At 43.8% G+C, this 26,704-nt stretch overlaps 1 protein-coding gene across 1 annotated transcript in view; it reads right to left on the minus strand.

The window, feature by feature from the left end:
* Positions 1–26,704, minus strand: part of LOC126354746 (protein N-terminal asparagine amidohydrolase) — a 254,994-nt gene that overhangs the window by 38,598 nt on the left and 189,692 nt on the right. The window contains exon 2 of the mRNA XM_050004625.1: positions 10,063–10,259. Within this exon, the coding sequence (XP_049860582.1) occupies positions 10,063–10,249 (187 nt within the window). The 5' untranslated portion in view covers positions 10,250–10,259. The remainder of the gene's footprint in view (positions 1–10,062; positions 10,260–26,704) is intronic.

Consider the following 26,704-nt stretch of genomic DNA (forward strand, 5'->3'; position numbering starts at 1 on the left):
GTTGAAGTACGTTTATTGCTTCAGTATCAAAGTAATGTACCTGAACATTAGCTCCCAATCCCAGTAGGAACGACACCTTCCATAGGTGCACAACAGTATTTTATCATTTGTCTGTGAAAAAGAAGACCCACGATGGATTGATCATTTTGTTTTCTGTTATACAAGACAGAGCTATTGTAGCACACTCAGAAGAACATAGCCAGGCTATGCTGTAGATCCACACTAAATCACAAACACATTAGTCAAAAAAATTAGAATTTTCTGTGCTACATTAGAGGGCAAAAAGTACGAAATTTCAAGATCGAAGAAATGTGCGCTCCAGGACTGGGACCTTCTCTAAAGTCCATGGATGCAACACCGCACCACGTGCTGTGACAAAGCTGAGAAATCAGCATTTCAGTTAGCACGCTGCACAGCGGCGTGACAAACTGCAGGTACGCGCACCGTTTTGGTTCAGCCCTATACTATTAACACACTCCTGGAAATGGAAAACAGAACACATTGACACCGGTGTGTCAGACCCACCATACTTGCTCCGGACACTGCGAGAGGGCTGTACAAGCAATGATCACACGCACGGCACAGCGGACACACCAGGAACCGCGGTGTTGGCCGTCGAATGGCGCTATCTGCGCAGCATTTGTGCACCGCCGCCGTCAATGTCAGCCAGTTTGCCGTGGCATACGGAGCTCCATCGCAGTCTTTAACACTGATAGCATGCCGCGACAGCGTGGACGTGAACCGTATGCGTAGCTGACGGACTTTGAGCGAGGGCGTATAGTGGGCATGCGGGAGGGCGGGTGGACGTACCGCCGAATTGCTCAACACGTGGGGCGTGAGGTCTCCACAGTACATCGATGTTGTCGCCAGTGGTCGGCGGAAGATGCACGTGCCCGTCGACCTGGGACCGGACCGCAGCGACGCACGGATGCACGCCAAGACCGGCGGATCCTACGCAGTGCCGTAGGGAACCGCACCGCCACTTCCCAGCAAATTAGGGACACTGTTGCTCCTGGGGTATCGGCGAGGACCATTCGCAACCGTCTCCATGAAGCTGGGCTACGGTCCCGCACACCGTTAGGCCGTCTTCCGCTCACGCCCCAACATCGTGCAGCCCGCCTCCAGAGGTGTCGCGACAGGCGTGAATGGAGGGACGAATGGAGACGTGTCGTCTTCAGCGATGAGAGTCGCTTCTGCCTTGGTGCCAATGATGGTCGTATGCGTGTTTGGCGCCGTGCAGGTGAGCGCCACAATCAGGACTGCATACGACCGAGGCACACAGGGCCAACACCCGGCATCGTGGTGTGGGGAGCGATCTCCTACACTGGCCGTACACCTCTGGTGATCGTCGAGGGGACACTGAATAGTGCACGGTACATCCAAACCGTCATCGAACCCATCGTTCTACCATTCCTAGACCGGCAAGGGAACTTGCTGTTCCAACAGGACAATGCACGTCCGCATGTATCCCGTGCCACCCAACGTGCTCTAGAAGGTGTAAGTCAACTACCCTGGCCAGCAAGATCTCCGGATCTGTCCCCCATTGAGCATGTTTGGGACTGGATGAAGCGTCGTCTCACGCGGTCTGCACGTCGAGTACGAACGCTGGTCCAACTGAGGCGCCATGTGGAAATGTCATGGCAAGCCGTTCCACAGGACTACATCCAGCATCTCTACGATCGTCTCCATGGGAGAATAGCAGCCTGCATTGCTGCGAAAGGTGGATATACACTGTACTAGTGCCGACATTGTGCATGCTCTGTTGCCTGTGTCTATGTGCCTGTGGTTCTGTCAGTGTGATCATGTGATGTATCTGACCCCAGGAATGTGTCAATAAAGTTTCCCCTCCCTGGGACAATGAATTCACGGTGTTATTATTTCAATTTCCAGGAGTGTAGTTGATTCTACCGGTCAATTTGAAGGTCGCACTTTTCTAGTCGTATATTGGTGCTGAGCTACACTTTACCCAACTAATCCAAAAAATTTAGCTTTCAAAACCAATTTTGCTCAGCTTCAGTTATTACAGTCGACAATAAGTAATAGAAGTAATCAAACTAGGAAAATAAACCACTAACATGAACAAATATTAAGTTTTGTAGGCAAACAAAGTGTTATACATGGTATTAAAGTGGTATGAGCTTTTTTTTAAGTTCAGGTCCTGTTTCCTTCCAACTTCGATGGGTATTAGCGAAACATTTTTCTTGATATCTAGCACGATTCTCTACTTTTTTCCTATTTTAGTCTGTAATATTCATTTTCAACCAAAGATTGTGGGACCACAAATAAATTACTTTTGTGATTATTTTCTACCTTTCTTTCGTAGCTCATTGGATACCCCGGATTTAATCGTAAGAGGATGTAACTTCAGATTGTTGAATCAATAAGGTGGCTTACATATTCATAACAGAAAAAGATGGCTATTAATAAACCACTTCAGCTGTGTTTAGGCCTTTATTTTTAGATCACTACCGGTCTCATGGCACTATAAGTCCCTTCAAGACGAACATATAACTAAAACATTAGAGCGGAAAAGTTCGGAACTTTGTATCTGTGCTGGCATAAGCTGTCGCCTGCATACAGGTCGGCAAAGATGTAGCATGAAGATCGATAGTAAGCACTCGATCAAGCGCGCCTATCACGAGAGGGGCCAGAGGCACACTGACAAGAAAGACGCTGCTGCAACGCCCTCTCGACAGCGTGTATTTAGGCCGGCGCCGTCGCTGACTGGAGAGCCTCACTCACTGACTCACTCATCGAGTTTGGCGTCTGTCACTACATACACAGAGCAGGACCAGCAGTGCGACTAAAGTTTGTAATAGCAAGGTTACTGATATTGTCTGTCTGGGGACTATTACTGATGAGCTTGTACCACAACTCATATCCTCTGCATCTACATCTACATCTACATCTACATGACTACTCTGCAAGTCACATTTAAGTGCTTGGCAGAGGGTTCATCGAACCACAATCATACTATCTCTCTACCATTCCACTCCCGGACAGCGCGCGGGAAAAACGAACACCTAAACCTTTCTGTTCGAGCTCTGATTTCTCTTATTTTATTTTTATGATCATTCCTACCTATGTAGGTTGGGCTCAACAAAATATTTTCGCATTCGGAAGAGAAAGTTGGTGACTGAAATTTCGTAAGTATCTCTCGCCGCGACGAAAAACGTCTTTGCTTTAATGACTTCCATCCCAACTCGCGTATCATATCTGCCACACTCTCTCCCCTATTACGTGATAATACAAAACGAGCTGCCCTTTTATGCACCCTTTCGATGTCCTCAGTCAATCCCACCTGGTAAGGTTCCCACACCGAGCAGCAATATTCTAAGAGAAGACGAAGGAGTGTAGTGTAAGCTGTCTCTTTAGTAGACTTGTTGCATCCAATGAAACGCAACATTTGGCTCGCCTTCCCCACAATATTATCTATGTGATCTTTCCAACTGAAGTTGTTAGTAATTTTAACACCCAGGTACTTAGTTGAATTGACAGCCTTGAGAATTGTACTATTTATCGAGTAATCGAATTCCAACGGATTTCTTTTGGAACTCATGTGGATCACCTCACACTTTTCGTTATTTAGCGTCAACTGCCACCTGCCATACCATACAGCAATCTTTTCTAAATCGCTCTGCAACTGATACTGGTCTTCGGATGACCTTACTAGACGGTAAATTACAGCATCAACTGCGAACAACCTAAGAGAACTGCTCAGATTGTCACCCAGGTCATTTATATAGATCAGGAACAGCAGAGGTCCCAGGACGCTTCCCTGGGGAACACCTGATATCACTTCAGTTTTACTCGATGATTTGCCGTCTATTACTACGAACTGCGACCTTCCTGACAGGAAACCACGAATCCAGTCGCACAACTGAGACGATACCCCACAGGCCCGCAGCTTGATGAGAAGTCGCTTGTGAGGAACGGTGTCAAAAGCTTTCCGGAAATCTAGAAATACGGAATCAACTTGAGATCCCCTGTCGATAGCGGCGATTACCTCGTGCGAATAAAGAGCTAGCTGCGTTGCACAAGAGCGATGTTTTCTGAAGCCATGCTGATTACGTGTCAATAGATCGTTCCCTTCGAGGTGATTCATAATGTTTGAATACAGTATATGCTCCAAAACCCTACTGAAAACCGACGTCAATGATATAGGTCTGTAGTTAAATGGATTACTCCTACTACCCTTCTTGAACACTGGTGCGACCTGCGCAATTTTCCAATCTGTAGGTACAGATCTATCGGTGAGCGAGCGGTTGTATATGAGTGCTAAGTAGGGAGCTATAGTATCAGCGTAATCTGAAAGGAACCTAATCGGTATACAATCTGGACCTGAAGACTTGCCCGTATCAAGCGATTTGAGTTGCTTCGCAACCCCTAAGGTATCTACTTCTAAGAGACTCATGCTAGCAGATGTTCGTGTTTCAAATTCTGGAATATTCCATTCGTCTTCCCTGGTGAAGGAATTTCGGAAAACTGCGTTCAATAACTCCGCTTTAGCGGCACAGTCGTCGATAACAGTACCATCGGCACTGCGCAGCGAAGGTATGGACTGCGTCTTGCCGCTTGTGTACTTTACATAGAACCAGAATTTCTACCAAATTTCGAGACAATGTTTCGCTGTGGAACCTATTAAAGGCATCTCGCATTGAAGTCCGTGCCAAATTTCGCGCGTCTGTAAATTTTAGCCTATCTTCGGGATTTCGCGTTCTTCTGAATTTCGCATGCTTTTTCCGTTGCCTCTGCAACAGCGTTCGGACCTGTTTTGTGTACCATGGGGGATCCGAGTTAAGTATCCGGTATAAGTAAATAAAGAACCGTCTTAATCCACGTGAGAGAGCCGCGTGGCTCGGTCAGCGATATTCCTGCCGCCGGTGTGTGGGTCATCTTTGTGGTGGTGTGCGCAGAGCGCGCGGTGACTCCAGCTACCAGGCCGATCGGGGAGCGAGCGGTAAGCTCCAGCAAGTAGCGAGAAATTTTGCTTTGGGACGCCTAGCAGCAACGTCGTTTGCCAAGTCTGGCGGGCAGTACAGGTGCCGTGCAGGCAGCACATCTAAAAGGGGCTGTTTACCCGGGTGACGGCGCCGTAGCAAATATCGCCGGCGTGGAAGCAGTCACGTTACTGGGAAGCCGTTGGTGCATTTCGCTTGCTATATGTCTTCTGGCACCGGAAGCTGCGGCGGCTGGCTTCGTCGAAGAAGCGAGGGCCTTGCTTGTGCTGTTAATTGTGGCCGGAATCGACTACTGGGTTCAGTGCTGTTGACTTAATTTTCTTGGCCAGCCGTTGCTACTCCTACTGAGTCTGTCCACGAATGTGTTAATTTTAACTTGCTTACTACGCAAGGTTCTAGTGAGAGCGGTATGTGACGCGATGATTAACATTTGCTAGGGCTTGGAGTGCTGATACATTCTGTTTGTAGATTGCTACTGTCAGTGTTAACTGCCACTGAAAATAGTTTGGTTGGTCTTTGTCTAAATGCCGCCTGGATATTGTATTTATATCACACGACAGAGTTAAGCTGGCTAATTGCTATAGATATACATAGATAAAATTTACCCTGGATATATTTTGCTGCGAATTGCAATAACATTACTGTACGTTTCTGTGGTGTCACCGCCAGACACCACACTTGCTCGGTGGTAGCCTTTAAATCGGCCGCGGTCCGTTAATATACGTCGTACCCGCGTGTCGCCACTATCAGTGATTGCAGACCGAGCGCCGCCACACGGCAGGTCTCCCTAGCACTCGCCCCAGTTGTACAGCCGACTTTGCTAGCGATAGTTCACTGTCTAAATACGCTCTCATTTGCAGAGACGAGAGTTTAGCATAGCCTTCAGCTACGTCATTTGCTACGACCTAGCAAGGCGCCATATTCAGTCACTATAAGAATGTATTCTGAACAGATATTGTGAATCACGTACCGTCAAGAGCTACGTTCATAATTAACGGATTAAAGTTAAGTATCAAACTAATTACGGCCGCTTTCTGAATTCTAATTCCTTGTCATGTTCCAGATCTCACGTCAGTATAGTCCTTCCCTCCTCACGCCAGCCTGCGTGAGCTAAAACGTGTGCATTTCGGCCTCCACTAGTAACACGGTATTGGCTCTTCTGCCGACACAACAGTTTCTATCCGAAGTGATCATGTGTCTGAGAGACACGTGTCTGAACTTTAAATGAGTAGTTTCATAAATTCTTACAAGTTACTGGGAGGCCAGTAGTTGTGTGTTTAAAAAGTTTGAAACTGATTCCATTAATGAAAGTACAAGAATTCCTTCAATGACAGTATGTGGATATGCTAATTAATTATGATTTAATCACAAATTAAAGCGTGGCTATTTGCTGTAAGTCGCCTAGCATGCATGCTAGTTACTTGCATTTGATTTCGTTTTAACTGTACTACTTCTGTTTGTCTTCGTAGCGGGTGAGGGGTCCTCGGTTGCGTCCTTCTTGTGCTGTTGCGTATTTTCCGCCCCCTTTGCCCGCGCGTGCCAGCTGGCCGTGTATCTAGTTCGCTCGCGGCTTAATGTATAATTGGCCTTACACACATAAGATAATAGATTTGTACTGCTTAACTGATTTCATTAATAGGTTAATTCTACAGACGATGTGCTGTAATGAATTATTGTGTTTCTAATTAGTTAAGGCAGATGTCAGTGTGTTGCAGATACCCACTAGTACTGGGATTTTTCGTGACTATTCGTGACCACTGCTGTTCCCGTTTGGGGGTCCATACGGAGCCTGTATTGGAAACAGCTGAATGGGTGGCCGTCCGCATCTGGGCGTAGTTTGTTGAATCCCACGTGGTTGCTTGGTCACGTGAAATTTTTTCTTTTATATCCTACATTTTAGGGTGCCTGCCATTTAAGTAACGTGGCTGTGTGCCATGGTATCTGATTTTTTGTTGCCTGTACTCTGAACTACTTTTGGTAATACCAATCACTGCACTAACGAAAGACAGGGTTGTAGTCTCTCCCCGATGTTATTCAATCTGTATATTGAGCAAGCAGTAAAGGAAACAAAAGAAAAATTCGGAGTAGGTATTAAAATCATTGGAGAAGAAATAAAAATGTTGAGGTTCGCCGATGACATCGTAATTCTGTAAGAGACAGCAAAGGACTTGGAAGAGCAGTTGAACGGAATGGATAGTGTCTTGAAAGGAGGATGTAAGATGAACACCAACAAAAGCAAAACGAGGATCATGGAATGTAGTCGAATGCAGTCGGATGATGCTGAGGGAATTAGATCACGAAATGAGAGTAGCAAAGGAGTTTTGCTATTTGGGGAGCAAAATAACTGATGATTGTCGAAGTAGAGAGGATATAAAATGTAACTGAGAATAGCGAGGAATGAGTTTCTGAAGAAGAGGAATTTGTTGACATCCAGTATTGATTTAAGTGTGAGGAAGTCGCTTCTGAAAGTATTTGTATGGAGTGTAGCCATGTATGGAAGTGAAACATGGACGATAAATAGTTTGGACAGGAAGAGAATAGAAGCTTTCGAAATGCGGTGCTACAGAAGAACGCTGAAAATTATATGGGTAGATCATGTAACTAATGAGGAGGTACTGAATAAAATAGGGGAGAAGAGGAGTTTGTGGTACAACGTGACAAGAAGAAGGGACCGGTAGGTAGGGCATGTTCTGAGGCATCAAAGGATCACAAATTTAGCATTGGAGGGCAACGTGGAGGGTAAAAATCGTATAGGAAGACCAAGAGATTAATACATTAAGCAGATTCAGAAGGATGTAGGTTGCAGCAAGTACTGGGAGATGAAGAACTTGCACAGGATAGAGTAGCATGGAGAGCTGCATCAAACCAGTCTCAGGAGTGAAGACCACAACAACAATAACATTTCCTCGTTAAATTTTTAGTAAATTGTTCTTCAGGTTGATCATAGTTTTTGGGTAAATAATTAAGTCATTTCACTAAATGTGTAACAGGCCATAAGTGCCATGGTTTATAAATGTTTAAATTTTGAAGTAACTTGCTCTCACATAAATGGTAATTTTAAAAAAGTGTTGATGGTTTTATTTGTTATTTGTCTTGTTTAAATGTGCCAAATAAATGTTCAGTGCAACTGTCGATGGTGATTGCCTGGTGCATTACTTGGTCCAGTCCTACCACCCGACAGCCTATTGTTCTGAGCTTGTGTCGTTGTGTAAAAGGTTGAATTCCATGCTGTGCCGACACATCAGTGCGCATTTGTGTTGTATAAAGAAGATACCGGCCACCCATAGCAAACATCCTCTCCCTTGCTTCCTTACAGTACAAGACCTTACAGTACAAGACTTTACAGTACCCAAAAGTCCTTGTCTATCAGGACAAAACACCACTAAACGCTTATGCATCTTTGAAGAAAACAGCTGGATGCATGGATTACAATCCAATACTGTGGAGCTGGCAGCTTATGTGGTCAATGTGCAACAGGGGGCCGACCACTTGTTATCTTCATGTAAAAATAAAGGACTCAATACACATGAAACAGTTTATTAACACCCAAGATGACTACTCATATCTGTGGTTGCCCTTTCCACAAGGTTGTTTGCAGAAAACGATGTACTCTGCATATATCGTTCTAGTGAAATATGATTACCATGTAGGTAGCAACGCAATCTAACTAAAAATAGTAAGTACAGTAGATAAATCAATCTCTTAAGAAGCAGTTAATTTTTTGTCCTTGTCAAATTTAGTTCTTCGGGCATGACACATTTTCAAACTTACTGAACCAATTATTTCAAACTTGCAGTTTAAGAATCTTTCTCCCTCTTGGAAAAATTTCTATGTACATACATGGTCGCACTCTAAGGAAACCACAGAAAACCCGAAACTGAACAGCGGATCTCAGTATAGGGTGGTGTGATGGGAGAGGAGAGTGTTTTTTTTTTCTTTTTGTTATGGTTTTATGGCGCAAAACTGCTACGGTTATTAGCGCCCGGACTGTGAATGAGGAAAAGGTAAAAAAAATGAAACTGGAAACCAGCAGCAATGGGAACGAAACTCAAAAAATTGGGGAAACTAAGAACAGAAGGAAAGCTTAAAAACCACTATAAAAGGGGGGTTGTTTGTCCCCAAAAAGAGCATCAAATGACTGACATCTCACTGACCCTAATAAACTCGAGAACGCGATCGGCCGAGAGCTTGTCATCTGCTAAAATGGAAGATATATCAGGCGACAGCTGTAGATGGGCGCGTAACAGAGTAAAATAGGGACACTCAAGTAAAAGGTGTCTCACCGTCCACAGCTGACAGCAGTGGGGACAGAGTGGGGGAGAATCGCCACTTAAAAGACGTCGATGGCTAAAAAGACAGTGCCCTATCCGGAGTCTAGTTAAAATTACCTCCTCCCAACGACGAGTTCGGGAGGAAGAGGTCCAAACACAGGAAAGAGCTTTCATGTCCCACAATTTATTATTGGGAAGTGTCGACCAATGTGCGTGCCAGAAAAGAGCAACATGACGACATAAAACTCCACAGATCGGCGAAGGGAATCATGTGAATGGATCGCTGAAGAAGAGAGATTGCAGCGTTGGCCGCTATATCTGCCGCCTCATTTCCACAGATACCAACATGTCCTGGGATTCAGAGGAACGCCACAGAGACGCCCCCCAAGTGGAGCAGGTGGAGGCAGTCCTGAATCCGGTGGACCGGAGGGTGGACAGGGTGGAGAGCTTGGAGACTGAGGAGAGAGCTGAGCAAATCTGAGCAGATAACGTATCCGCTGATGGCGACGGATGTATTGGACAGCCTGGAGAACAGCGTAAAGCTCCGCAGTAAAAACTGAACACTGGTCGGGAAGCCTAAATCGATTGGGGGTGTCGTCAACAATATAGACACTCCCACCTCCAAACGATATTTTTGAGCCATCGGTGTAAATAAATGTGGCTCGACGATAAACAAGAGAAGGGGTACCATCTTTGGGAAACTGACAAAGGTCACGGAGCAGGTAGGTCCGGGGCCAGAGCCAAGTCGGTGCTGTACCCCAAGTTGTCAAGAAAGTTTTAGGAAAGTGGAAGGAAAGAGAATGGAGAGGAGAGTGGTGCAGTCTACTCACTGTCGTGTGGTACTGTGACGGCGAGCTCGCGCTGGCGCACGTAGAGCAGTCCGGCGGGGCCCACAACCTTGTTGGGGATGGCGACGAACTGCTGGGCTGAGTCCTTGTAGATGGGGTGCGCCTGCAGCAGCGACCGCGTGTCTGGTGGCGGTTCGTCCTGCAGCACCCCGCTCAGCACCAGTACCATGCTGCAACAGCTGAGGAGAGAGAGGGTCTTCAGCAGGCGGCCATGCCAGCGGCGAGCAGACGAGCGTAGATCTAGAGGCCGGCAGCAGGGCGAGTAGTACGAGGATAGTATTGAGGGTTGCATACATCGGAAATCAAGGCGCCGCCGCTACGCCAGTGCCATACCGGCTTCCTTCCGTCCTGCAGTGCACTGAGGTGACAAGTCGTGGGATAGCAAAAAAATGGTTCAAATGGCTCTGAACACTATGGGACTTAACATCTGTGGTGATCAGTCCCCTAGAACATAGAACTACTTAAGCCTAACTAACCTAAGGACGTCACTCAACACTCAGTCACCACGAAGCAGAGAAAATCCCTGACCCCGCTGGGAATAGAACCCGGGAACCCCGGCCATGGGATAGCAATATGCACATATACAAATTGCGCCAGTATCGCGTACACAAGGTATAAAATGGCAGTGAATTGGCAGAGATGCTATTTTTACTCAGGTGATTCGTGCGAAAACGTTTTAGTCGCGATTATGACTGCAAGATGGGAATTAACAGACTTCAAAGGCAGTGTCGTAATTGGAGCTTGTAATGGTTCTCTATTTACGTGACCATTACGGCACTCCAACAGCAGTTCTCGATAGCAGTAATATCGTACTACTTTTCTGCGAAGTAACAGACATATTTTTGCGACAATATTCACATTTGGTTCTAAATGTATAGGTACTCCGATGTATCGATATATAACAGTGATATGGTTCTTGTGTGTATTAATTTCTGTGAGACTGTCATACTTGTAACCGTTTTGGCGCGAATGCGCACACAGAGCAGTCTTTGTTTCACTTTGCAGAAGTTATTTCGCTTTGTGAAAGAACAGTCACGTCTTGAGTTTGGTTAACGTGGAAATTAAATATATGAAGATAGATACCAAATTGTTTTCTTGATGTGACAATTAAGAAGTATATGTGAATTTACAAGAAGTTTAATAAAAACGTGGATCATGAACACCAAGTCAAAAATTATTCCTACCATACCATTGTTCTGATCTGGGATTGTTTGATCATTAGGAATTTCCTGAAAAACGCATTTGTTAGGCGTTCAAATATGGCTAAAATACAGATCTGGACCGAAAGTCTGCCAGGAAGCTTCATATCAGCGCACACTCCACTGTAGAGTGAAAATCACATTCTGAAAACATCCCCCAGCCTGTGGCTAAGCCATGTCTCCGCAACATCCTTTCTATCAGGAGTGCTAAAGTGCGCGTCACTTATGACGGCGCCCGGGTTTAGTTTCGTTCTGCGCATCTGACGTCACAAAACACAGTCAGCCAATGAACAGAGAACGACGTTGCCAGAGCTCGACTGCAGTGCAGAGCACGGACGAGTGTCTTCAGTTTTAGAAACGTTCAGTCGTAAATAAAGTAATTAAACAAAAGCAATGTCTTGATAGCACACTTTGATTTATAGAAAGTTTGGAAAAAGCATTCTTTATACCAATTGCTTTATATTCTATTAATTAATTAAACCAAACAAGCAACAAGCCTCCTAATAGCAATAGCAAGGAAAGGTGTTTGTATCATTCTCACTAACCACTTTTCCGCAATAAAGAACAGTGGTAATTGTTTATTTCCTATTGTACTTCGACGAAACGTGAGTAATTCATAGCCATACGGCAGGGGAGTGTCGTAGGACCGTTGCTATTCACAATATACGACGAAGGAATTTCCAAGCTCGTCCATCGCTACGATAAGTGCCTTAATTTAAATGGCAACTATGTAGAAAAGTAGTATTTAAGTGTGGCTTTCATCTGTATATAATAAAAAATTCCAATACTTTATTTATTTTTAATTCCAAAACGTAATGTACTTTGTGGATAGCCCTCGTATATTGTGAATAGCAACGGCAACGGTCCTACGACTCTCCCCTGCGGCACACCTGAAATCACTCTTACTTCGGAAGACTTCTCTCCATTGAGAATGACATGCTGCGTTCTGGTATCTAGGAACTCTTCAATCCAATCACACAATTGGTCTGATAGTCCATATGCTCTTACTACATTAAACGACTGTGGGGAACTGTATCGCCTTGCGGAAGTCAAGAAACACGGCATATATCTGGGAACCCGTGTCTATGGGCCTTTGAGTCTTGTGGACGAATAGCGCGAGCTGGTTTCCACACGATCGTCTTTTTCGAAACCCATGCTGATTCCTACAGAGTAGATTTCTAGTCTCCAGAAAAGTCATTATACTCGAACATAATATAGTAATGTAGTAGTAATTCTATTTTATGCTAAATTCCTGTCACGTATTATAAAAACAATTTTTTTTAATAATTTATCTACACTTTTCGTTTGTACATAGTGCTCAAAAGGGGGCACGAACGAAAAAAAATGCTACTTCGCCGTCCATTTTAAACATTTTTTTGCTCAATCTGTTTTTGTTAATAAAACGAGTGATAACCAATAACTCCATGTAAGGGTACGAAAAAATGATTTTTTTCAAAACTCAAAAATCCAAAAGTATGAAAAATTTTTTTATTTAGCAAATTAGATTTACCCACTTGATTCAGCATGCCAAGATATGATATGAAACAAATTTTCAGTCCCTTGTGATTTTTTTACGATCGGGTCGAAATTTCACCGGTACCTCCCCTTAATGAGCTAAGGCAGCACACGACCTACGCGAGTGCCTTTGTTAACAGCACGACATCGCCTGCAGCGCATCAACATCTACATGATTACTCTGCAAATTCACATTTAAGTGCTTGGCAGAGGATTCATCGAACAACAATCATACTATCTCTACCATTCCACTCCCGAACAGCGCGCGGGAAAAACGAACACCTAAACCTTTCTGTTCGAGCTCTGATTTCTCTTATTTTATTTTGATGATCATTCCTACCTATGTAGGTTGGGCTCAACAAAATATTTTCGCATTCGAAAGACAAATTTAGTGACTGACATTTCGCAAATCTCACCGCGACGAAAAACGTGTTTGCTTTAATGAGTTCCATCCCAACTCGCGTATCATATCTGCCACACTCTCTCCCCTATTACGTGATATACAAAACGAGCTGCCCTTTTTTGCACCCTTTCGATGCCCTCCGTCAATCCCACCTGGTAAGGATCCCACACCGCGCAGCAGTATTCTAACAGAGGACGAACGAGTGAAGTGTAAGCTGTCTCTTTAGTGGACTTGTTGCATCTTCTAAGTGTCCTGCCAATGAAACGCAACCTTTGGCTCGCCTTCCCCACAATATTATCTATGTGGTCTTTCCAACTGAAGTTGTTCGTAATTTTTACACCCAGGTACTTAGTTGAATTGACAGCCTTGAGAATTGTACTATTTATCGAGTAATCTAATTCCAACGAATTTCTTTCGGAACTCATGTGAATCACCTCACACTTTTCGTTATTTAGCGTCAACTGCCACCTGCCACACCATACAGCAATCTTTTCTAAATCGCTTTGCAACTGATACTGGTCTTCGGATGACCTTACTAGACGGTAAATTACAGCATCTTCTGCGAACAACCTAAGAGACCTACTCAGATTGTCACCCAGGTCATTTATATAGACCAGGAATAGCAGAGGTCCCAGGACGCTTCCCTGGGGAACACCTGATATCACTTCAGTTTTACTCGATGATCTGCCGTCTATTACTGTATTTGTCTCTCCTGGGCTCGTGATCATATCGGTGGGATCCTAGACGACAGGAAAACAGTGGCCTGGTCAGCTGAGCCCCGATTTCCGTTGGTAACTGCTGATGGCAGGTTTCGAGTGCGGCGCAGACCCCACGAAGCCATGGAACTCATGCTGACAAAAGGCACTGTGCGAGCTGGTGGTGGCTCCATTATGGTGAGGGTTGTTTCCATGAAACGGACTGAGTCCTCTGGTCCAACTGAACCGATGACTGACTGGAAATGTTTATGTTCGGCTATTTGGAGACCATTTGCAGTGATTCATAAACTTTGTATTCCCAAACACCGATGAAAATTTTTATGGATGACAATGCACCATGTCACCGGACAACAATTGTTCGCGAATGGTCTGAACAACACTTGGAAAACTCGAGCGAAAGGTTTGGCCACGCCGATCGCCCGACAGGAATCCCATAGAACATTTACGGGAAGTCATTTCGTGCACAAAATCCTGCACTGACAACACTTTCGCAATTGTAGACTCCTATAGAGGCAGCATTGCTCATTATTTGGAGGGGAGGGGTCACTTCATGCGGATCGTTGAGTCCATGCTACATTGAGTTGCTGGCACGATATTAGGAGGTACCCCGTGACACTTGTCGCCTCAGTGTAGTTCACGATCATGACGAGTCTACGAACGATGGCGCTGCGGTCGCTTCATAGTCGACGACTCGTTCCCTGTTACTGGGGCGTGCAGGAATGTAATGCCAGTCGTGACGTGGTACTAACGCTGAATGCAATGACTGACTGTCAGGGTTAGATGGCTTCCAACAAAGCTGTTTTTGTGAGGCTGCGGAAGATGGGAGATGAAAGATGAAAATTAAGTTACGCAATGTATACAACACAGAGGGAGAGTTATGTCTAGGAAAGTTCGGTGCTACAGTCCACACTTGAGACGAAAAATATACGAAGTTCGTTCAGTGTAAACAGTGTTTGTATTCTTGTTTATTCTACCACCACTATGAGAAAATATATGTGCTCACTCCAACAAAAACTGGGCACAGAGGAACGTCACTTTTATGTCCCTGCGACCAAAAATCGCGCATTTCTGTACTTTTTTGCTCATAACAACATGCATTTATGGACTAATAGCGAGTTGTGTAGCTTATCTTCACTTCTGTGACTTTTTCGAAGACCGCTGTAAATTAATCTTAATCACCATTTAGAAATTACATTTCATTGTCGTGCCCTGTTTTCTTGTGCTGTTGCCGTACATACGGTAACGTGTCGAAAGGGTGTGCAAGTAAACATAATTCTTAGACATTCTCTGACGCATATTAAATATTAAAATAAATTTACACAGCAATATATTATATATATTAGTGTCACCGCCAGACACCACACTTGGTAGGTGGTAGCCTTTAAATCGGCCGCGGTCCGTTAGTATACGTCGGACCCGCGTGTCGCCAATATCAGTGATTGCAGACCAAGCGCCGCCACACGGCAGGTCTAGAGAGACTTCCTAGCACTCGCCCCAGTTGTACAGCCGAATATGCTAGCGATGGTTCACTGCCAGCTTACGTTCTGATTTGCCGAGATGATAGTTTAGCTACGTCATTTGCTGTGACCTAGCAAGGCGCCATAATCAGTTGCTATTGATATTGTGAGTCTTGTACCGTCACGAACGACGTTCATCATTAATGGATTAAAGTTAAGTATTCCACCAGCTATGTCCGATTTTCTAAATTCTAATTTCCTTGTCCTGTTCCAGACCTCACGCCAGCCTGCGTGAGCTAAAACGCGTGCATTTCGGCCTTCTCTAGTAACTCGGTGTTGGCTCTCCTGCCAACCACAACAATATTTATGTTATTGGGTCGCGTTAAGATGTAACACCCCTTTATTCCGGGGGCGAATCATAGCGGACTAACGTTTATATTGACCGAGATAATGAGGCAAGTACATGTTTTTTTTTTATGGGACGCTGTACTTTTTTACCATCATTCGAACGCTCTGGAAAAGACGCGTATAGTGATGTAATGCACGTTGCTATTGTGATTCAAATTTTGCTTAAAAGAGGGCGGATGAGGATTTACCTACGTAGCGTACGCCGTGCATGCTGCATAGAGCACGGCAACTCGGCTTGTGGGTCGCGCGAGGCGTGTTTACAGTCTGCAGCTGCTTCCGACCGCCTCGACCTTCAATCGTACAATATTTCACAGCGTCTTTTAAGCGAAGTTTGAATCACAATAGCAACATGCGTTACATCACTATACGCGTCTTTTCCAGAGCGTCCGAATGATGGTAAAAAAGTATAGCGTCCCATTTAAAAAAAAAATGTACTTGCCTCATTATATCGGTCAATATAAACGTTTTGATAATTGTGCATGTACCAAAGAATGTGCCCCATAATCGGCTATGATTAGCCGAACACCGCTTGTCGATACGTGCAATCGCCAACGGAATAATGGGGGTGTTACGTCTTACGCGACCCACCCTATATAGGGTATCCCATTTACCTTGACCACCCTAAATAACTCTTTAAAATGCAAATTTCAAAATGTTTCAAGCAAATGTTTTTTAGCCGCCAGGGGGATATCAATCAGCATGATTGCCTTTGTTTTTTTACAAAGATATGAACAGCAGTATGACTTTTTCAAATGGCACCTTGTGTTTCCCTATCCTGAAGACGTATTCAAAAATGTATCACAGTGTACCATTCACTGAAACGAATGGTTTAAATGGCTCTGAGCACTATGGGATTTAATATCTAAGGTCATCAGTCCTCTGTAACTTAGAACTACTTAAAGCTAACTAACCTAAAGACATCACACACATCCATGGTCGTGGCAGGATTCGAAACTGCGACCGTAGCGGTCGCGCGGTTCCGGACTGAAGTACCTAGAACCGCTCGTCCACAACGGCCGGCTTCATTGAAACACAACGTTATTAATCACATGACAACACTGACGTTAACGCTCCAAGCGCTTAGTGCAGGTACTCGGGGTAATGGAACACATCCACGTGCTGACGTTGACAGACAACAATTGTAAACGTAAGTAGAATGCACACCCGTCATTCCGTCAACCATCGTCGGTTGAAGAGTTGTGTGAGCAGAATGTACACCAACGAAGAGAAGGTAGAAATGCTACCCATGTAAGTTAGCAGAACGGTAATTGCAATACTGTTTTCTTATGTACGAGTACATTTAGTACAGTAGTTTAGTCCTTTTAAATAATGTGCAGGGTAGGCATACTGTCCTTCCAACAAACTGCATCGACATAACGTTTCTTTTATATTGTTGTTGTTGTTGTTGTTGTTGTTGTTACGGTAGGCGAAATGCTTCGCAGGCAGTGCAATACCAACGGATTTTTTCTCGTGTTGTTGCCACGCTTCATGAAACAGGAAGTTTCAGCCAACGACAACGTAGCACTCGCACAGACGAGGCTGCCAAAGTTACTGTTCTCGCTTCCGTTGCTATGAATCCAAATGTGAGCATATGACAGCTTGAACACGAGACTGGCATTACTAAAACTAGTGTACATCGTATTCTTACACGCCACTGTTTCCATCCTTACCACGTACACATACATCAAGAATTGCACGGTAATGATTTCCAGAATTGTGTACAGTTCTGTCAGTGGGCACAGCAGCTAATCCTCGCCAAACCGAACTACTTCTCCAATGTTCTAGTTACCGATGAATGTTCCTTCTCAAACAAAGGACAGGTAAATACAAGGAAAATGCATTATTGGTCCAGCGACAGCCCACGATGGCTTAAGACTATGGAACATCAGTGTCAGTTGAGAGCTAAAGTCTGGTTTGGGATGCTTGGTACAATTATTGACCCTTATTTCATCAATTATTGGCCTTTATTTAAGCAATCCCCCCCCCATGGACCTTGCCGTTGGTGGGGAGGCTTGCGTGCCTAGGCGATACAGATAGCCGTACCGTAGGTGCAACCACAACGGAGGGGTATCTGTTGAGAGGCCAGACAAACGTGTGGTTCCTGAAGAGGGGCAGCAGCCTTTTCAGTAGTTGCAGGCGCAACAGTCTGGATTATTGACTGACCTGGCCTTGTAACACTAACCAAAACGGCCTTGCTGTGCTGGTACTGCCAACGGCTGAAAGCAAGGGGAAACTACAGCCGGAAATTTTTTCGAGGACATGCAGCTTTACTGTATGATTAAATGATGATGGCGTCCTCTTGGATAAAATATTCCGGAGGTAAAATAGTCCCCCATTCGGATCTCCGGGCGGAGACTACTCAAGAGGACGTCGTTACCAGGAGAAAGAAAAAGCGTCCTACGGATCGGAGAGTGGAATGTCAGATCCCTTAATCGGGCACGTAGGTTAGAAAATTTAAAAAGGGAAATGGATAGGTTATAGTTAGATATAACTGGAATTAGTGAAGTTCGGTGGCAGGAGGAACAAGACTTTTGGTCAGGGGAATACAGAGTTACAAATACAAAGTCAAATAGGGGTAATGCAGGAGTAGGTTTAATAATGAATAAAAAAAATAGGAGTTCGGGTAAGCTACTACAAACAGCATAGTGAACGCATTATTGTGGCCAAGATAGACACGAAGCCCACGCCTACTACAGTAGTACAAGTTTATATGCCAACTAGCTCTGCAAATGAAGAAATTGAAGAAATGTATGATGAAATAAAAGAAATTATTCAGATAGTGAAAGGGGATGAAAATTTATTAGTCATGGGTGACGAATTCGGTAGTAGGAAAAGAGAGAGAAGGAAACGTAGTAAGTGAATATAGATTGGGGCTAGAAAAAGAAAGAGGAAGCCGCCTGGTAGAATTTTGCACAGAGTACAACTTAATCATAGCTAACACTTAGTTCAAGAATCATGAAAGAAGGTTGTATACATGGAAGAAGCCTGGAGATACTGACAGGCTTCAAATAGATTGTATAATGGTAAGACAGAGATTTAGGAACCAGGTTTTAAATTGTAAGACGTTTCCAGGGGGCAGATGTGGACTCCGTCCACAATCTATTGGTTATGACCTGTAGATTAAAACTGAAGAAACTGCAAAAAGGTGGGAATTTAAGGAGATGGGGCTTGGATAAACAGAAAGAATTAGAGGTTGCACAGAGTTCCAGGGAAAGCATAAGGGAACAATTGACATGAATGGGGGAAAAAACTACAATAGAAGAAGAATGGGTAGCTTTGAGGGATGAAGTAGTGAAGGAAGCAAACATATACAATGAATTTTGTTTTTTGATGAACGGGAAACTAAAAACGTGTTTTTCATACCTTTTTATAGGTGTTCAATATGCCCCCATTGAGAAGCACGGCATATGCCAATGCGGTATTCACATTGTTCCCTCACTGCCGCGAGCATGTCTTGAGTCACAGCTTCCACAGCTGCTGTTATGTCTCAGTTCATTCATTTTTGCTGGTAACGGAGGCACAAAAACAGAGTCTTTTACAAACCCCCACAAGAAAGAACCACATACAGTCAGATTCGATGACCTTGAAAGCCAGTAATGTAAGGCTGAATCATTTGGTCCAGTGCGACCGATCTACCATTCAGTAATCCTTTGATTTAAAAATTCCAGCACCTCCAGATGTCAGTGGGGCATTGCTCCATCCTGTCGGTAAAACTCAAGAGTTTGCTCTTTCCAACACTACATTGTTCACGCACATATCTCAAATAAGATAAGTTATGATTTTTTTTAATCGGATGGTTCTTTTCAATACACCTGTACTTTGAACCTGTTCCTAATTCCTGCCAACAGCACTGCTCCATAGCGAAATGATTCTCATCAATATACTCTATTCTGAGGTAATGTTATTACTCCAAATTAATTAGGCAAAAGAATTAGTTGGAAGCTAGAGTGCACAAAAGTGGTGGATAGGTGCTGATCTATGTTTTGAATCATAGTGAGGGGGGAGGGGGAGGGGGAGGTGATGGGTGAAGATTTCACAGTTTATCTCTCCCCTCCCCTCCCCTCCCCCCTCACCCCCGAAATAGAACTTAACGTCACGTCATTTTTAACGTGCCACGATGACTACATTTTAAAAATAGTAACAATAAAACGTTGTCGTAGACTTTGTACACCTCTTTAACAAAGCCTACGACTCCGTAGGAAGGGGAACGGTCTACAGTACTGTAAAAGAATTCGACACAAGGAAAAAGAACGTTGGTAATAATTACAGAAACACTGACAAAGTTCAAAATAAAATTCCGAGAGGAAATTTTATAACTATTTGAAACTGGTATAATGCAAGGTGTTGGTCTGTCGCCATTCCTCTTCAACTGTGTTTTGGAAAAGACAGTAAGGGAATGGAGTCTTAGACTTCATGAAAAACGCATCCAAGAAATCAGATTGGTACGTAAAACTCCGTACGTCAAACTCAGCTGTCCATCCTATGCAGATGATCAGTAATATTTTCCTAAAACGTCGATGCGCCAGGTGAGCAAATCAGTCTGTTGAAAGAGATGATGGAAAAGGCTAGATTACAAACTTGTTTTGAAAAGACGGAATCTATAACGAATATTTAATATAATACAAAATTCCTAAGCACCATGTAGGGTACCATCAACAGGTGAACAAGTGTTTAGGGGAGACAATACGGTCTAGCAAAGAAAAACAGAGCCCAGAAAATGGAAATGACTTGCCGAAATAAAATATCCAACATTACGACACTGCTAAAACCCGAGTGTCTTTCTGCAATCGAATGGTTTTTCCTCGGGAGAATGGGAGAAACTGAAGAGTAAAACAAAAGAAAGCAAGCTACTATCGATAATCCTCGGTCCAAGACATGTTGGGAATACGTAATGAGAAGCAGTTACGGAGTAATCTACACCCAAACTGAAAATAAATCTGATACCCACAGGAAAAGGAGAATTTGTTATTGACGCCACTTGGATGAATCTGGAGAGACTGACTACAAAACGTATTTGACCATTTCTACAATCAAGAAAGTGAAAAATGAGCTACCAGGAATTAATGTTGCAAAAGAAGAATTTCTAGGCAGACTATCTCCTCGAAAAAGATTAGGAAGTTCGGGAGTTGTGAGGAAAACTTCAGAAAGCGCATATGGCATGGGAAGATGAAAGAAGAAAAGAACACCGTGAAAGAATGAAGAAATAATGGTAAGACCGAAAACCAGGAAATATTATACAATCACGAGGAAGTTAATTCACGTGGTCTGTAAATGGCGGAAACTGAAAAAAGAACCACAAAATATAAAACAGCAAGTGCAATAGCCCGATATCCCAGAAACTTCTCTCAGCGAAAGAGGGGTCAAAATATAAGAATAAAATATAAAAATTAAGAATTGATATAAGAATGAAATATTTGAGTCATCAGTCTTCTGACTGGTTTGATACGGCCCGCCACGAATTCCCCTTCTGTGCTAACCTCTTCATCTCAGAGTAGCAATTGCAACCTACGTCCTCAATTATTTGCTGAATGGATTAAAATCTCTGTCTCCCTCTACAGTTTTTGCCCTCTACGGCTCCCTCTAGTATCGTGGAAGTTATTCGCTGATGTCTTAACAGATGTAGTATCATCCTGTCCTTTCTTCTTGCCACTGTTTTTCACATATTCCTTCCCTCCCCGGTTCTGCGCAGAACCACCTAGTTCCTTAACTTATCAGTTCACCTAATTGTCAACCTTAGTCTGTAGCTCCACATCTCAAATGTTTCAATTCTCTTCTGTTTCGGTTTTCCCACAGTCAATGTTTCACTGTGCATTTTAAATGAAAGCCGCTGTCTGGTATCGACGGCTAAATATGATGTAATACATGCACGCATGTCCGAAGAAACATTGCGTCGTTGTTATTAACAATACAGGCACTGCAATATCTTATCCTTATGTAATTTTTTTATAAAAGTTTTTTTCCATATTCCTCCAGTCAGCTTCCTGTGGACTCAGGAGTCGCGCCGAGTGCGTTATCGGCCACAGGAATGGTCATTCAGTGAAGGTGCGCCTTTTGCTGGCTGCTGGGATGTTCTCTGCACAAGTCCATGGCGTGACCCATATACAACCAACTGTAAACCGTCCTGTGTCACACATAGCTCGTAATTTCTAAAATTCTTTGCCAATCTCCAGACTATTTGGTTTCATTCTAGTTTATACCGCGAAAATTAGAAGTTCGGAAATTTATATGTGTAAAACATAAATGCTTTTCATAAAATGTTGCTTTTGGTGGATTTAAAGTCTTATAATCATTTTAATGATTGTGGTAATTATTTACGCCCTAGTTACAGATATTTGTTTGTTTGAGTGTAGCAAATTGAAGGAGAGTACATCATTGACTTGTTCTATTTCAGTTTTCCCCCTTTTGTCTTGTTATTGCTTTCATAGACGTAATGCATCCAAGTGTACTTGGAACCTGTCAGTGCCAATCTTCCTTTAGTTCAATCGTGTATTCAAAAGTCACTGGAGAAGTTGTTTCGGATTTATAATTTTTCGTTGTCGTGCTAACCGTTAACTGAGCATTCCGGCGAGTAGTTGATGAATTTCGTCTACAGTACGACTGCTGGGATATAAAAATAATGAAGATCCACTACACGCAACGGGAATATTTAAATGCACACGTATTGTACGGAAAGGATGTGCTGTATAACGGAAACTGGACAAAGTGCATCGCAGTAATTATAAAATTGTTATATCACGCGTAGCGAGATGGTGGTAACCACGAAAACGCTTAGGAGGAGTGTGGAACAGTACGACGCATGGCGCTTATGATAAACGCCGAATTCAACCTAGCTAACTAGCAGAGTCCGAAAGCAGGCCAGGGGGAAAAAAAGGCACTATAAGAGTGCAACAGCGCGAAAGATTCACAGACTGGAATGCAAACAGAACTGAACACCGTGCGCACGACGAGGCGTAAAGGCCGTTCAGCCGATCGCAAATGCCGAACTCCTTGCCACAGACTTGCAAAGACAGTGGGAGAGCGTTTTCGAAGTAGAAGATTCCACCACTACAGAGCAAGTTAGAGGGCAAAGTTCTTCATGGTCAAACATGCGAAGAGGTTGCAAAAGTCCGACAGTTTATGAAGAAAAAAAACTATGCTAGGTGCGCCACTGATGTCAAAACCTACATTGAAACCAGTGGCCGAAGTAACTGATTTATCGTCTACTTCCGTTCGGCGAATCAAGAAAGAACTGGACAGAGTCCATACAGGTGAATCTTCGACATTTTCAACACCTCTTAAGGAAATTGCCAGAAGATGTTGGATGGCTATTATAGACGATGTCGTTCGCCACATAGTGACACGGTGACAATTATTGAACCATATGCGAAAAAACCATAATTTAGTTACAAACTACGACGTGCACTCACTTCAACATGTAAGCGTCACTATAGATATTCGGATTTAGGTTATGACACGTTCGATATGCCCGTCATCATTACCGATGATGTGGCGCAGACGAATAGCGAAATCTTGCATGGCCCGCTGAAGTGTCGGAACATCGATGCTCAGGACGACCTCAGCTCAGCAGTCCGGAGAAAATGGAGGCCAATCGATACCCACGCAAGTGGCCTCTGGGTACCACAGAGCCAGAATCCGACTACCAAAGCGCTCCTTCAGGATATCAAACTCTCTCCTGCTTCGATGGGGTCGAGCTCCGTCTTGCGTGAACCACATCTTGTCGAAAGTAGGGTTACTTTGGATAGTGGGGACGAAGCTATCTTTCAAAACCCTCACGTACTGCTCGATGGTCACCGTACCATCAAAAAGTATCGCGCCTATTTTTCCGTGACTGGACATTCCACACCACACAGTCATCCGTTGAGGGTGAAGACACTTGTCGATCGCGGACTCTCAGTCCTCCAAATGAGTCAATACTGGCGAACCCAACAAAAAGGAAAGCGGGCTTCGTCGCTAAAGCATGCGCATGCACATACCAATTCCCTTCATGCTCCACGGCCAACCGTGCAGTTTGAACGTCCTAACGCAAACAGTTCAGACGTTATGCCGATTTTATTTCATGTTGTTGTTCTGGTCTTCAGTCCTGAGACTGGTTTGATGCAGCTCGTCATGCTACTCTATCCTGTGCAAGCTTCTTCATCTCCCAGTACCCACTGCAACCCACATCCTTCTGAATCTGCTTAGTGTAGTCATCTCTTGGTCTCCCTCTACGATTTTTACCCTCTACGCTGCCCTCCAATACTAAATTGGTGATCCCTTGATGCCACAGAACATGTCCTACCAACCGATCCCTTCTTCTGGTCAAGTTGTGCCACAAACTTCTCTTCTACTCAATCCTATTCAATACTTCCTCATTAGTTATGTGATCTACCCATCTAATCTTCAGCATTCTTCTGTAGCACCACATTTCGAAAGCTCCGATTCTCTTCTTGTCCAAACTATTTATCTTCCATGTTTCACTTCAATACATGGCTACACTCCATACAAATACTTTCAGAAATGACTTCCTGACACTTAAATCTATACTCGATGTTAACAGATTTCTCTTCGTCAGAAACGCTTTCCTTGCCGTTGCCAGCCTACATTTTATATCCTCTCTACTTCGACCATCATCAGTTATTTTGCTCCCCAAATAGCAAAACTCCTTTACTACTTTAAGTGTCTCATTTCCTAATCTAATTCCCTCAGCATCACCCGACTTAATTCGACTACATTCCATTATCCTCGTTTTGCTTTTGTTGATGTTCATCTTATATCCTTCTTTCAAGACACTATCCATTCCATTCAACTGCTCTTCCAAGTCCTTTGCTGTCTCTGACAGAATTACAATGTCATAGGCAAACCTCATAGTTTTTATTTCTTCTCCCTGGATTTTAATACCTACTCTGAATTTTTCTTTTGTTTCCTTTACTGCTTGCTCAATATACAGACTGAATAACATCGGGGAGAGACTACAACCTTGTTCACTCCCTTCCCAACCACTGCTTCCCTTTCATGTCCCTCGACTCTTATAACTGCCACCTGGTTTCTGTACAAATTGTAAATAGCCTTTCGCTCCCTGTAGTTTACCCCTGCCACCTTCAGGATTTGAAAGAGAGTATTCCAGTCAACATTGTCAAAAGCTTTCTGTAAGTCTACAAATGCTAGAAACGTAGGTTTGCCCTTCCTTAATCTAGCTTCTAAGATAAGTCGTAGGGTCAGTATTGCCTCACGTGTTCCAACATTTCTACGGAATCCAAACTGATCTTCCCCGAGGTCGGCTTCTACTAGTTTTTCCATTCGTCTGTAAAGAATTCGCATTAGTATTTTGCAGCTGTGACTTATTAAACTGATAGTTCGGTATTTTTCACATCTGTCAACACCTGCTTTCTTTGGGATTGGAGTTATTATATTCTTCTTGAAGTCTGAGGGTATTTCGCCTGTCTCATATGGTTCAATAATTGTCACCCTGTATTTCTACGTTACAGATAGAAGAAGATCCACTTCGAAAAACTTCACAAAAAATTACAGAGTTTAACACATTTTGAAGGAAGTATAAACATACTTTATGAAATTCTTCGCACTATGATTTAGGTGGAAGAAGACGTCTGAGAGCTGAAAAGTTATCCAGAGCAAAGTAGTAACAGGGCAAAACGAATTGCTTACTTAAAAAGCTTCCGAGAGTACAAACGTGAGTGTAGACCAGTTGTCTATGTGGACGAGACATTTTTAAACTTGTCACACATCATTGTACAGATCGGGGTGACAGTTCACTAAAGCGTCTGGGGTTGAAACCCGTTTTGAAAAAAAAGCAGAACTATCATCATCCATGCTGGCGTGGAGGGCGCTTTTGTACCGAATGCTTATGTAAGGATTCAATATGGGAAGAAAACAGAAGATTATCACAACGACATGGCCTTCTAAAATTACGAAGAGTAGTTAAGAGAGCGTTTAATACCCATTCTATTAACTCAGAACAATGGGACTTAACATGTGATCTCATCACTCCCCTAAACTTACAACTACTTAAACGTAACTAACCTAAAGACATCACACACATCGATGCCCGAGGCAGGATTCAAACCTGCGACCATAGCAGCAGTGCGGTTCCGGACTGAAGCGCCTAGAACCGCTCGGCCACAGCGGCCGACTCATCGTTTCAGATAACACCCTTACCACAATAAGCAACTGACTGGTGCTCCAACATCAAACTCCACGAGGAGGGAAATGATGTCCTGGTTAAGAGAAAAGGGACTTCCATGCTGAGACCCTGGTTGAATTCGATCATCAAAATGATGAAACGAGGTAACATCACTTCTAAAACCGGCAGTATTGTAACCTAACATGGTCACACAGTGTTAAGACTTCAGCCATGCACCCAGAATTGAATCCTATAGCTCTGATTCGGATAAGAGTCAAGAACGGCGGTTATGATCGTAATGTAACTTTCAGAATGGACACGTTACTAAAACTTACGGATGGACAGATTGTTTTCATAACAAATGAAGACTGGACGAAACGCTCTGAGCACGTAAGTAAAATTGAAGGGCAGTATACTTCAGGTGAAGGTGTACTGCACCAAGCGCCAGAGATAATCACACCTGTAAATCTGGGAAGTGGTGCAAACTCGAATGGCGACAGTCATAGTGATGGAAGCAATACTGATTCCGCAAGTGAAGATGACAGGGAATCACCTGATACTGCCGCTGGAAATGAAACAGACATGGCTACTAAAAATGAAGAAACGTAGGGTGAATCGTGTTCTAAACATGCCTCTGAAGAGTACACGAATGCGAGCGAGCATAAGCCGAGTTAACGAGAACCCGGACAAATGTTGGCAAGCGATTGACTTCGAAGCCCGCGTGGATGGAATACGAAAATTGTCTACATCTATATCTAACCACGCGACCGCTACGGTGGCAGGTGCGAATCCTGCCTCGGGCACGGATG

This window comes from Schistocerca gregaria, chromosome 3, assembly GCF_023897955.1.
Source record: "Schistocerca gregaria isolate iqSchGreg1 chromosome 3, iqSchGreg1.2, whole genome shotgun sequence".
Lineage (NCBI taxonomy): Eukaryota > Metazoa > Arthropoda > Insecta > Orthoptera > Acrididae > Schistocerca > Schistocerca gregaria.